Source organism: Camelus bactrianus, chromosome 36 (assembly GCF_048773025.1).
Source record: "Camelus bactrianus isolate YW-2024 breed Bactrian camel chromosome 36, ASM4877302v1, whole genome shotgun sequence".
Lineage (NCBI taxonomy): Eukaryota > Metazoa > Chordata > Mammalia > Artiodactyla > Camelidae > Camelus > Camelus bactrianus.
Window position 1 is genome coordinate 9,083,109 of NC_133574.1, and position 14,450 is coordinate 9,097,558.

Below are 14,450 nucleotides of genomic sequence, written 5' to 3' on the forward strand. Positions count from 1 at the left end.
AATAATAACATTGTTTTGAAAATAATTGGACTGTGAGGTGTCTGAGAGAAACAAAATTAAGTGGGTGTGGGTTTGAACGGTAATAGAAGATCACATGCACGGTTTAATGAATCCACATTGAGTGACCAGATGAATGAATAACTGGATGGATGAATGGGTGAAGGGGTGCCACCAGGCCCCCACTCTCAGGTGGCCTGGAATCTTTAGGAATCTACACAATTGGTCTGTTCTCTTTGATTCCGCCCCCAGTGTCCTTTGGAGATAAGAATCTAGGCCCTACAGAACTTCCTCTTTGTGACCATCCTGTGGATAGCACCTTTGACCTCCTTGTTCCTCAAGCTGTAGATAAGTGGGTTCAACATGGGGATGGCTGCAGTGTAAAACACCGACACCACTTCATTGAGATCCAGGGAGAAACTTGCACTAGGCCGCACGCAAATGAAGACAAGATTACCGTACAGGATGGAGACGACCATCAGGTGAGACGAGCAGGTGGAAAAGGCTTTGTGCCTCCCCTCAGCAGAGCGGATCTTCAGGATGGCGATGAGGATGCAGACATAGGAGACCAGGATGGTCAGACCGCTGAAGACTCCCATGGCTCCCACCACCACAAAGACGACTAACTTGTTGAGCCTGGTGTCAGCGCACATGAGGGAAAGCAGGGGGGACATATCACAGAAGAAATGATTGATGACACTGGAGGCCACAAAAAGGGAGGTGAAATGCATTTGTTGTGTGCATCATAGTGTTCACGAACCCAATGGTTGGATAAAGAGTCTCTGGGACATGGCAACTGAATACAATAATGGGTTGCAGATGGTGACATAGTGGTCGTAGGCCATGGACACCAGGAGAAAACACTCTGCCACCACAAAGAACCCAAAGAACCACTGCTGCAAAGCACAGCCCAGGAAGGAGATGGCTTTCCTCTTCGCAAAGAAGTCAGCGAGCATCTTGGGGCTCATGGCTGAGGAGAAGCACATGTCCACAAAGGACAGGTGGCTGAGGAAAAAGCACATGGGCATGTGAAGGCGGGCATCGATCTGTATCAGAACAACCGTCCCCAAGTTTCCGGTTAGGTCGATGACGTAGAAACTCAGAAAAAGCAGGAAGAGAAACACCTGCAGTTGGGGTTGTAATTCAAACCTCTGAAAATGAACTCAGTGACCCGCGTGTAGTTTTCACTGGCCATGACCGATGCTGATTTCCATCACGGAAAGCAGGCGCATCACAACAGATTGGGCGGAAGTACTTTCAAAAGGAGGACACAGGAGAGCATTGGAGAGGATATGACTTAGCTACACACTATGGCTAAGGAAATACAGGCAAGATAGAAGCCAGCACAAAAGATCAGACCTGAAGCTACAATATTTTAAGACTCTATAGAACCCTGTCAACATATGGATGAGAAAACATCAGCCTAGAAGCTCGAGTCCATAACTAACCGATAGCAGAGATAGTTCCAGAATAAACACCCAGTGACTGCAGCTTCAGTGATTTCACCAGGTGGACGCACACCTGGTGAAGGGATGCAGGAGAGTGGAAATGAGGCAAGCTGGAGAAGAAGGAGCAGCCACTCCGTTTCAGGCTGAATGCTGTGCTCTTGGTGATGATACAACCCAAGGCTAAGTGTATGTTCTACAGTGGCCCGGGAACCTACCTGTCTGACCCTGGGAACCCTGACTTTTCTTCATCTGTGGGGCAGGATTAATAATAGTAACAACTATGTTGTAAGTTGTTGTGAGGATTAAATGAGATAATGCATGCAAATCATGTAGCAGTGTCTTATTAAGAACCGAGATAAGTGCAGAATAATTGTACGTATTTTTGCCTTATGTAGTCCCTTTAATAACCCTGAAAACTAAATATCATTTCACCTTATTTTTTAATGCTACCTTTGATTTTTAATTTTATTATTTTTTAATTTATTTTACTTTGATGGGGGAGGTAATTAAGTTTATTAATTAATTAATTTCTTTATTTTTTATTTATTTCTTTAACGGAGTACTGAGGATTGAGCCCAGGACCTCGTGCATGCTGAGCACACACTCTACCACTGAGCTTTACCCTCCCCCCATTATTTCACTTTACATAAGAGGAAGACTGAAGATCAAGGAGTGCTCATAATGCTAGCAAATGGCAGAAATGGGCTTAGAACATGTATTGGTCAAAACAGACTGTGTCCTTTCCTTTTGCACACTGTGGAAGTGTTTCCTGTGTCTTCACAGATCCTGTCATCTCAAAGAGATTCAAAATTCATTGCAGTATAAGTACAGGCAGTGCATTTTTGGCTTCCTATTCCTGGTGTTAGGTTCTAGCCAATGGTCATTGGTAGGAAGGCCACTGGATAATAGACTGTCAAGCTTAATATCCCTTTTATGGAAACAGTATAGGGAACAAGCTAGGAAAAGAGCCTAACTTATACCACCTCTATATCATCCATATGTCCTTTTTAACCCACTATAAGGGTAACCTTGGTTACGTCAGCTGATCTCTTTGAACCTGAGTTGCTTCATTCATTCAGTGTGGCTAAAACCCTTGATCTCCCAGAATTCTCATCCACTTAGAATGAGAGGGTCGATGAGTGCTCAGAAAACTTCTTAAACTTTACTTTTAACTTTTTTTTTTTACTAGCCCATGAACATTGGAATTCAACAGCAGCCTTATGCTAGACAGTTCCCTTCACTTCTCTAACTTGAAATTGATCATTTGACTTTAGCAAGGCCTCCTCTGAGGGCAACTACTACAGCTAATATGCCATCCTTCACTCCAGGGGAATTAAAGAAAAAGATGGATTAGCCAGTCACACTGTCCACCCATCACACGCAGCTCTTGCTCAAGTCTCTTCAAGAGTCTGACAACTCCTCCAGGATCAGTCAGTATTGTCAGTGCTACTTCTCATTCTTCCACTTGACAACTGTCCAGAGGTCCTCAACGCTTCCTTGTCAGTCTTGGTTCCTAAGCCTGCCCAAGCCTTCCATGCACATTTTAATGTCTCGGTTTTTCTTTGTCGCTTGGTGCTTAGGATAGAATGCAGTGCTCCATACGGGGTGGGGGACACAATCAGATCTCAGGTCTGGAGCCCGAGGATAATATTAGCACAGCCCATGACAGCCTTGTCTGAGCAAGGACATCACCTGGTGGTTTACACCGGGCTGTGAGCTGAATTCAGTGCTGCCTTCCCCCCGACCTGCTACTGCAGTGTCCCTGTCCCATTTCATACTTACTGATTATACTTTGACCCAGTTGCAGAACCTAAACCTATTTCCCCATGTCATCCCTCCTGAGACCTTCCTCAGTCATCAAACAATGGTGAGGATCATGTCGATCATGGCCAGGAACCACATATATCACTTATTTCGATCCCAATTTCTTTTATGTTCTCCTAGCTTGCTAAACGTCAGGCAGAAAGAAGAACAGATAATGATGCAGAAGGTCGCAACTTACGCTGTAAAGGGCTCCCTCTTCTTTAAAGATGGCACGAAGAACTAAAGCAAAAGCGAGCCAGTTTCCCAGGTTTCATCTTCCCTTAACGTGGCTACCTCCACACACACAAAAACGGGTCAGAATTTTCAACAGTCATTTAATTTTATTCTGTATTTTCTTCCAAAAAGAAAACATGGAAGACTCCACTGTAACACATATTCAGCATCTTCATCAATTAGCTAAAAGCCCCCTGAACTAGTTGCATCATTTTGTCTTTCTTGTTGTTATGGAAGATGCTCGCTCCCCAAAGTGTACCATATCCTGAGGATGAGCTGCTAAGGGAAAGCCCAATTAAAGTTTTGCTTCATAGCATAAGGAAGTCCCATGAGATCTATTTTCTGGTGATTTTATGTTTGTTTCTGCCTGGATATAGGCTCTCCATTTTCTCTAGTTCCAAGCTAAGCAAGGAGACTCTATGGAATCCTTTGTAAATGAAAGCAGCAGAGTCGATGGTGTCACTAGAGGACATAGCTTTCCACGTCCTTCTTTCTTGTGAATTAATGGTTTGGGAACAAGGGCAAAGAATGCAGAAAATGGGCTTTCCTCAAATACAGCATTCACCACACATTGCCAAAGAAGTTCAACTTCCTGAGACTTTGCCCAAACCACAAAAAGAGTTTTAGGTGCATCAGGTAGTCTGTCAATTTCATTTGCTTAAAAAAATTTCACCTGAAGCTCACTGCTCTGTTTCCACATCCAGTGCACCGTTACCATCTTGGGATGTCCTTTAAACATAATTCTTCATGTGTGCATCATGGGTAAAAACATGCATAGAAGAGATGGGTGTGTCTGTGCCTGAGCAGGAGGAATGCATGCTGTCAGTCAGCCTGAGCGCTCAGAGAAGGTAAGCCATCAGTAATCGATCATGAAAAACGCCCCTAAGCCAGGACATAAAAACAGGAAACACAAAGGAGTGGCGCCATTTTTTTCCTCTCTTGCATTGGCCCACTCCCAATTCTCGGGGTGCATCACACTCTTTATCTCCTGTTAGAAATTCGTTATTTGGGGGGAGTGAATAAGAACCAAAGTAACTTTTATTCCCCTACTTCCGCTAACAGAGGGACCAGGCAAGGATTAACTTAAATTCCAGGGCTCACAGCTGGAAACTCAGATGTTTAAGATCATTTAGACTGATTAACCACATTGGCAGAAATGACACTTGGCAGCAGACAATAGGCGAGTCATCTGTGGCAGGAAATCTGTTTAGTGAAGGCATTGGAGCATTTACACTGCTTAGTCTTTTATTATCTTAATACTGGCCACTGCTTCTCAAAATGTTTATCTATATTTATACAGGTGCCACCCAGATGAAAATGTAAGTACTTTTTTTTTGTACCATGGGAGAGAATTACAGCAGACACCCAGTGATTTATGGAAATACAGTTTAAGAAATAAGAACTTAACCAATAAAGTGCTATGAAAAGTATTACTCAAATGGGAATTGTCAGAGTGAGGAATGTCAGGGAAAAGAAACCACAGATTGAATGAAGTGACTCCTGTTGACAATTTATATAGAAAATTTCCATTGACAAATTACCAGATTTTTATAAGGATTTTTTTCAAATTTACATTTCATTGAAAAAATAGATTATTGATGTACATAAAACATTTCATTAGTAAATATACCGAGAAAAATTCCAAAAGTGGTAAGTGAGGCACAAAGGTCCAGGCATACTGACCTACTAAGTGAAAGACACTGTAGAACAGTAAGAGTTAGAACCGGGTGATACTGGGACCTAAGCGGAAGACTGAATAAAACAGGTAGCAGTAAGATGTCATACATATGACAAGGGAGACAGTGGATGAAGGGGCTTGAGAACAAAGCAGGATTTATCTGACATCTGTGCCTGCCATTTCCTGTGAGGCTTCAGGAAGTCACTGCCCTTTTAGGACCCTCAGTTTTCCTTGTCTCTTGAATGAGGACAATTCCTACCTTACAGAGTTATCTTAAAATCATCTTTACAGGACTTACAACACCACTTGCTACTTAAGAATTTTACATCACCTCTTCTTAAAGAGTGTTTTAACAGTCAACTGACAGTAGCATTTTACAATTACCATTATTATTAATATTCAAGTATTATTTCACGAAGAAAAAAGTGATTACTCTTTAGGTATTTTAAAATTCCTGAGTAATTAGGTTAAAATACACGTATGCAAAACCATAAAACATAAAAATAAATATTTGCCAAACACTCCAATCTATGGTCAATATGTATTTAAAGATGAAAATCGTAATAAAAATTTAAAAATACATAATTTTATTTTTTAAAGTTGCAAAGGATACACTAGAAAATATTTGTAGCTAATGTTAGAAAGTCTGTTATTATCATTACGGGGATGTAAGGAATTATAAGAATGTTGATGGAGTAAAAATCTCTGAACCATGTGTTTCCAGAAGAGTGCCATAATTCTGTTATGTATAATAAGAAATCATTTTCCTCCTTTATGCTTTAGTTTCACAAAATAAGAAAATGAAAATCAGAATGTTAGAAGAGATGAGGGATTTTAAATTTTTATGTGCCATGAACTTTAAAGAAACTGTAAGACATTTCTTTTCTTGTACAGAGGTCCAAACACACAAAACTTGTATACAATTTCACAGCCCTTCAAAATCAGCTCTTAGACTTTCAAAAGCTTTTTTCCAAGCCTACTATGTTCACAATTCTTTTGATTACAAAAAGAAACGTTAGTGGACAATTTCTGTGTGATTGACACGCTGATGCTGCCACCTAGTGGCACAGTTTAACAACATCTTAAAAAGGAATGACGTCAGTCATTGCACAATAAATGGTGTATACTCTTTATTTGAACAAGTCTATACTCACAGAGACCGTGTTAATAGGAGATGAATAAAGAGCAGAAGGGGGGCAGCTAATTAAGAATGTGAAATAGTGCATCTCATGGTGCTGAAAGTATAACAAACTTTGACCCTTATGTTCAAAAATAATACTAAATATTTAAAACTAGGTTTTTAAGAATTTAGAGAATAAGGTCATTTTGAGGGGACCTTTATTAACATGAAATTGGAGCAGGACTAATACCAGCCTTAAAAGTTAATGATGTTTTTCATTAAAATATCTACAAACAATAAATGCTGGAAAGGGTTTGGAGAAGAGGGAACCCTCCTACACTGTTGGTGGGAATGTAAATTGGTGTAACCATTATGGAAAACAGTATGGAGGTTCCTTAAAAAAATAAAAATAGACTTACTATATGATCCAGCTATCCCACTCCTGGGCATATACCCAGAGAAAACTAATTCTGAAAGACACATGCCTCCCAACATTCACAGCTATTTACAACAGCCAAGATATGGAAACAATCTAGATGTTCATCGACAGATGACTGGATAAAAATGTGGTGTGTATCTACAATGTAGTATTACTCAGCCATAAAAAGCAATGAAATAACACATTTGCAGCACCATGGATGGCCTTAGCAATCATCATTCTAAGTGAAGGGAGTCAGACAGAGAAAGACAAATGTCATATGATGTCGCTTACATTTGGAAGCTTAAAAAAAGATACAAATTTTATTTACAAACCAAAAATAGACACACAAACATAGAAAACAAACTGTGGTCACTGGGGGGAAAAGCAGGGGGAGGGATAGATTAGGAGTTTGGGATTAACATATACACATTACTATATATGAAATAGATAAACAACAAGAACCTACTGTCTATATAGCACAGGGAACCATATTCAATTTCTTGTAATGAGCATAATAGAATAGAAACTGAACATATACATATATGTATGTATGTATGTATGTATGTATGTATGTATGTATGTATAACTGAATTGCTTTGCTGTATACCTGAAACTAACATTGTAAATTGGCTACACTTTAATAAAAAGAATAAAAAAATATGATGTTTTATCACATTCCCTCCAAAAAGACCTCAGATGGATTTAACAAACTTCTAGTGAGTAACATCTTCAGTGTCACATATTGTCCTAGACCCCGATGATAAATAAGTAGTGTTTACCCAGGACATGTGATAAGGGAGGATTCTTCTCTTTCTAGGCTACTAAAATTTTATCAAATTAATCAGGAGCAGATGGTATCCTATGCCTTCCTAAAATTTATAAGTATGATCATATGGAATTTTTATTAACCTAAAAATATCAAGAAGAAGAATAGAAATATCAGTCACAATCTCTTGGATGCTTATCTATAAAGTCTTACCTAATTTTGTATTAATACAGTGCCCTACATAATGTTATCCCCATCTCACAGATGATTACAAGAAATTTTTTGCTTAAAGTATCTGTAATGTTAGATATTGATTCTTACTTTGAATTTTGCAATGTTGCATAACCTAAACATAATTGTGACATTCCCATTTAAATTCACTCTCCTTCTCTCTCCCTCTCTCTCTCACACACACACACAAGCACTCACACACACACACACACACACCCCTAAGCATATTAAAAATAAATGTTTTTTTCAGTCTTCTCATGTTGGTAGGGGATAGGAAAGTGTGAAAATGGTCTCTTTCTTGTTCCAGAACATCTTCTTTAAACCTTTCTCTCTCTTTCCTCAAAGTTCCATTTCAAATATGTTTATCTGCCTGACCAGATCTCCTGTTTCCATTCTTTGGCAACAGAATCACTCTTTATCATAGAAAACTTGTCCATCCCATACCTGGTGGGGCTGTCAATCATGAGACCCCACCTTCCCCAAACCACAGAGGTAAGCACTTGGTCCAGTAGGGGAAGTCAGTGAGGGATCCCCAACACTCTGGACACAGCCACCAGATCAGTAAGCAAGAACTGAGCCAAACTCATAGCATTGGTTTCTCTTGAAGGGTGTCAAATGGAGAGGGAGAAAATGAGTAGAAACATTTTCTCCCCTATCTTTTGAATTTCATTATCTTTTAATGCACTAAACCTAACAATCAAGCCAAGAGTCAACCAAAGTGCAGTGTGGATGCTCCGTTCCCACCCTCTGTCTCCATTTGTGTCTGTTTGAGTTAGGATTTCTTATTCCTATGACAGAAAACTCAAAATAAGAGTAACTGTTAAAAAATATTTAAAGGGATTTATTTTCTCTGTCATAAAATATATCTAGAGGTAGCCAACATAGGGCTGATATGGCTGATATACAATATCAGGAACACCAAAGTTTCTTCATGGTCCAAGATGACTGCTTAAGGTCCAGCCATTAAAGCTGCTTTCCGGGTCACACACTATAGCTTGTCCTAGTGGAGTCTCCAGACATTGTGAGATGAATAATATCTAAGACTCTGTGACCCACATTGGTGCTCTCATCACTTCAGCTCCCCAGGGCTGTAAGGGTCAATCATTATGGGAGGAGGATGCTGGACTGTGACTTGGATCAATTATGGAGCTGAGACTCAGAGTGGCCACTGGATAACCATAAATGAATTCCCTAGTATTACCATTATGTAACTGTCCTTCTCCCAGATTACTTCAGAGGTATCCAGCATCACTCACTCATCCCAGGGGTGTGTGGGGCTACAAAGCTCCCTGTGGGCCCCAGGATCAACCAGAGCTTCCTGGATCCCAAAAACACAGGTGTAGTAGGATTTGGGTCTTTTATTTTTAATGTTGCATATTTTTCCTAGTCCAAAATCATAGATCAGAATTGTGAGTGTATCTCATAGCATCAAAGTTAGATACTAGAATTTCAACCGCCAAAAAAGAAATATTCACTGGGTGTTGAGGCAGGGAGAAAGGAGGAAGTGCTCTAGAACCTTTCTTGGGTGCAGAGATCCAATAATAAGGTTTGAGGACATGTCTGGGGTTCAAAGTCAGGATGAAGTGCAGTCTCCTGGAAGCAGAATTTGACTTGCTGAGCATGGGGTTTGAACTTTGACTCTTTCCCTGGGAAAGGAGGGAACAACCTGGCACCCAGATGACAAAAACAAATCCTGACAGGCAGCCACGCCTCTGCCCAGCTACTGAGAAGCACTGCTAAGTGGCCTAGAAGCACAGGAACATTCCCAATCCATTTCATTTGCATAGCTCTTTTTTTTTTTTTTTCCATTTCCTGGACATGAACTTAGATGTTAGCAGAAAAAAAAGTCTTCTTTATAGTTACTCCTTTTGGTGATAGGACTTCCATGTTAGAGACCTCACTCTTTTAGAGAAAGCCAGGAAAATGGGAAAGACTAAGTCATAGACAGAGAAGTGATTCCCATTCAGCATAGAGATCATTTATGATAAAAGCAAAAGTGGAGGGCTGCGCCCTCCAGCAGCTCAGTGGAGTCTCACAATGGCAGCAAAGAAGCAGAGACTATCCAGACAGTTAAACCACTGATGTGTGTGATCACTCCAGGACAATCAAAGAGCAACAATCTGGATGCTGGGAACCCTAGGTGAAGGGTTCACTTTACTACTTTATTATTCTATATGTGTAAAAATTCTATAATAAGAATGTTTTAAAGTACAAATATGCTTCATGAGGTGCCAGAATATTTGATGGTGAATAGTCGGGAGATGTTTCATAAATGACAATGGAGAGTAGCTGGAAATCAACAGGGGTCATGAAGTACGGTGGTGTTCATGAACGCAACAGCATAAACCCTGCCCACCACCCTGACACAGCATCTGTGTCACATGGCAAGGAAACACAGCTCTGGCTTCTAGAAGATATGTATATACCACGGGTGATAAGAGGAGCCCCTTACCAGCCACAAGAATCTAAAGAACCTCTGCTCTAAGGCACAGATCAAAACACTGATAATTTACCTTCCAGCAAGAGAAAGAGATGTCACTTTATTTCAGTACTAGCAGCAAACACATATACATCTGAAACTGTTCACCCTCCATCTAATTAACTGCTTCCACAAAAAATATTATAGATTAAATGGAGGAAAGTTTTCAGCTAGCATCTGGATCCTTTTAATTGCATCCTATTGGCACTATTTCTGTCTCTCTGGTTATGTGGCAAGGGACTGGTCCCTTCTGTCTGAGACAGTTGCTTCACTGAAACTATGATTAGCACTGGCCTGTAAACCATCTCCACATCTTGGTATCCAGTTCCCTGCATAGCTTGCTCACTTCCGAACCCAAGCCACTCCATGCCCACTCCCTGTAATGCACTGTGTTTATAATAACTGCAATATTCAAAGCAAGTTCAACTAACCCTGGAGTGAGGAAGACTGATTGTGACAGTCATCTCATCAACACTGCCTAAGAGAGCACTTGCTTATCCAGAAACTCCATTAAGAAAGTTATTTGGATAAAAGTCTACACCCTAGTTTTTCACTACTGTATCACTACTCAAATTTTCCCACTGTTTTTTTTTTCTTTTCAGATGTAGCTCTTTTTATTAAATAGTGATAAATTTTACATTTTTAGATCATGCACAACTATCAAGGCAAAAATTCTGGCAGAATCTAGTTTGTACCCAAAAGATGCTTTTCAAAAATCACTAATCTTCCTTGAAATGATTATAATACCTCTTGAATTCTTCAAAATATCTTCAGAGTCAGGGCAGGGGAGAAAGGTGTTAAATGTTTTTAACTTCATTCTATTGTATTGATTTTTTTTTTTAATTTGGAAACAACAACAACAAAAAAGACTAACATGAAAATAAGATATACATTTTATCCATTTTAGTTTACCTCTAACTTCTCAACACCTATTGTCTCTGAGTTTTTAGAATTTTTCTCATTTTCTCATTCACTTTTTTGCACCTTATTTCTAATTTCTGTTGTAAGCTATCTTTTATTTAAAAGAACTAGGAAAAACTGAACATCAATTAGTGAAGTTATAATTAGAACAACTAAACTCAAATAGGCAGAGAGGCATCTGGAAATTATTAAGAGGACTCATCACTTGGTGGAAGAATAAGAGTATAAGATTTTTTTTTTTTTTTTGGTTAATGTTGTTCTTCATTTGCTTGTCTACATTTTCTTTTCCTTTCCTGTAATGTTCATGACACTGTATTTTTAGAAAGCAAGAATAAATCAAATAGGCATAAAAGATATGAAAAAGAATATGATACGGGGGATTCATTTAGTTAAAAAATCATTTGTAAGCTAAGTAACTACTCTGTTTACTCTTTTCAATTCCATATTTAGAAATAGGGAACATACATGCTGTTTCAAAAACTCTCACCCAATGTGGACATTTACATTGGTCCAACTAGTGCAAGAATGTTAGTAGCTAGGTGGTCCCCACAGTTTTAGATTTTATCCTATTTCCAGTAATGAAGGTGTCTGAGGAAGCAGAAGTGCTCTGAGTCCATGGGTGACTGGGGATTTTTATCATTTGTAGGGACATAATGAAATGGAGCTTTTAAAAGTTACCAAAATAAAAATCATAGAGAAGAATGGAAGTATGACATCCCATTAAATTCTGCAAATTCTTTGACCCCTTTGGATGATGACAGGTAATCTAGCCATGTCTGAAAAGAAGCTTTTCTCTTCTCTCTTCTGTATTTTAGATGGAAGTCTATCTTCTGATGCAAAACTTCCTTCTGGTGATGGTCCTACACATGGCAGCTTTCACTTCTTTATTTCTCAAGCTGTAGATGAGAGGATTCAACATGGGGATGACTGCTGTGTAGAATATGGACACCACTTTATCGAGGTCCAGAGAGAAAACTGCCCCCGGCCTCACATAGATAGAGAAGAGAGCCCCGTACAAAATGGAAACGGCCGTGAGATGGGAAGAGCACATGGAGAAGGCTTTGCGCCTCCCAGCAGCAGAGCGGACCCTCAGGATGGCAAGGAGGATGTAAAAATAGGAGTTGACAATGGTCAGGCTACTGACCACGAGGACAGCTCCAGCCACAATGAAAACTAACAACTTATTGATCCAGGTGTCCGCACACACGAGAGAAAGCAGAGGGGACAAGTCACAGAAGAAATGATTGATTACGTGGGAGCGACAAAAGGGAAGACGAAAAGCAGCTGTTGTGTGAGTCATGGTGTTCAGAAAACCCGCAGCGTAGGGTCCCGCCACCAGCTGGATGCAGAGCCTCTGGGACATGGTAACAGAACACAGCAGCGGGTTACAGATGGCCACGTAGCGGTCATAGGCCATGGACGCCAGGAGAAGGCACTCGATGGCCACAAAGAACCCAGAGAACCACTGCTGCAAGGCACAGCCCAGGAAGGAGATGGCTTTCCGCTCAGCGAAGAAGTCGGCGAGCATCTTGGGGCCCACCACCGACGAGAAGCAGGTGTCCACAAAGGACAGGTGACTGAGAAAGACGTACATCGGTGTGTGGAGAAGGGAATCGAGCCGGATGAGGATAATCATGCCCAAGTTTCCTGTCACAGTAACGAGGTGAAAGAGTAGGAAGAGCAAGAAAAGGAAGACTTGCTGCCGAGGGTGGTACTTCAAGCCTATGAAAATGAGCTCTGTCATCTTTGCAGAGTTCTCAGCAGCCATCGGTGGGTTTTGGTCTCTAGAGTTAGAAAAAGAAAATTGGTAGCGAATACAACTTTAAATTTCTTGAAAGCATAACGTGATACACAAGAAAAGAAATTACAGATTTTTTATTTAGGAACACTGGTGTTAAAAAAAAAAAAAAAAAGCCTAAATAAAGTGCTGGCAAATCAACTACATTACAGTTCTAAAGGGCAATAAGGCTTAAATGTTTTAAAGAGAAAGTTAAAGTTTAACTAAGAATTTGGTCTACATTAGAAAACCTATAAAACTATTCACCATATTTACATATTAAGAAAAGCATTAGTATTATTTCAATACAATTTTTATAAGAATTTGATTAAATGTGGCTCTCAAAAAAAAAAAATAAACTGTTCAATATGGACCAAAAAAAGGAAACTATTTAACATAGTAAGAAAGAACCTTCCTAAAGCTTTCAGAGGAAGCATGTGTAGAGGAAAACATGAGGAACATTCACATTATAGCCAGAAACTATATAAAGATGCTCACAATTTATACTATTGAACAATATATTGGAGATTGCAGCCAAAACACTTAAATATAAGAAGGAAAGATGTAAGAATGTAGAAAAAAGAGAAGAAAATACAGTCAGTGTTTGCAGGCAAAATAGTCACCCACATAGAAATGAATGAGTCAACTAATAAGATTTTTCTAAGAAAAAAATTGAAGAGTTCAACAAATAGTTTAGAAGATCAATGTAAAAAACTCAATAACAATCGCTTATGAGTTATAATGAAAGAACTCATATTCATCAACTCAAATTGATCAACTAACCATAAAATAAGCCTAACAAGGAATATTCCAAATTTGTATGAAGAAAAGTACAAACTGTGGAACTTTACTGAAGCAAAGGAAGAAATACCTAAATCAGTGGGAAAAAAAAGGTGTTTTACGTATTTCTTATGTATAAAATGGAAACAGATTCAATTATAAAGATTCATTTCCTCCTGAGAAAGTAAAAATTAACTCAGACTCAGGGAGTAAGGACTTGTGTGGCCATCCTTCAGGCAGGAATAGCAGACACAGATAAGTCAGCTGTGAGGAGAACAGGACACAGTACTTCTCCTGCAGATAACACTGCAGCTGCCAGCATCTAACAACACTTTCTCTGAGTGACAACCGCCTTGTCACTCAATGAGAAAATTTATTTTCTAAAAGTATAGGCTAGCTAAAAACGTTCATTGTTAATTATACCAGCAAGATGAAACATGCCACTCTGACCAGGAAGATCTAAGTAAGTCACTTTGACATGGCTAAGGAGTCTCAATTTCCCGCACAGGCACAGAGCTCCACAGGAGGGACTTCTGGACACCACATTCCACATCCATCCGCACTTTGTAGTTTCTAGGGAAACAGGACCCTGTGTCTGCACTGTGGGCGTGTTGTGATATTGCCCCCTTAACATACAGCCTGCTTTGTTTTGAGTTTACCAAAAGTTTTCTTGATTTAAATTTCATGTAAACTCCACCCTTTTTAAAAATCCCACAATAACTTTATTTCCTCTTTGCTCAGTGAGAGACCCATGGTGCTTCTGGTGTGTGATCATCTCATTGGAATGGCTCAATA

The 14,450-nt window shown here is 39.6% G+C and overlaps 1 protein-coding gene and 1 pseudogene across 1 annotated transcript; both read right to left on the minus strand.

Annotated features, from left to right (window-relative positions):
* Positions 1 to 240: 240 nt before the first annotated feature.
* On the minus strand, positions 241 to 1,192 carry LOC141576156 (olfactory receptor 5G9-like; annotated as a pseudogene).
* Positions 1,193 to 11,921: 10,729 nt separating this feature from the next.
* On the minus strand, positions 11,922 to 12,866 carry LOC123614866 (olfactory receptor 5G9-like). The gene has a single exon (XM_074358627.1). The coding sequence runs from the start codon at positions 12,864 to 12,866 to the stop codon at positions 11,922 to 11,924; it is 945 nt and encodes a 314-aa protein (XP_074214728.1).
* Positions 12,867 to 14,450: the final 1,584 nt, after the last annotated feature.

What these genes read in the sequence shown, in the direction of transcription:
- LOC123614866 (XM_074358627.1), bottom strand. Translation starts at nt 12,866, where the DNA reads ATGGCTGCTGAGAACTCTGCAAAGATGACAGAGCTCATTTTCATAGGC.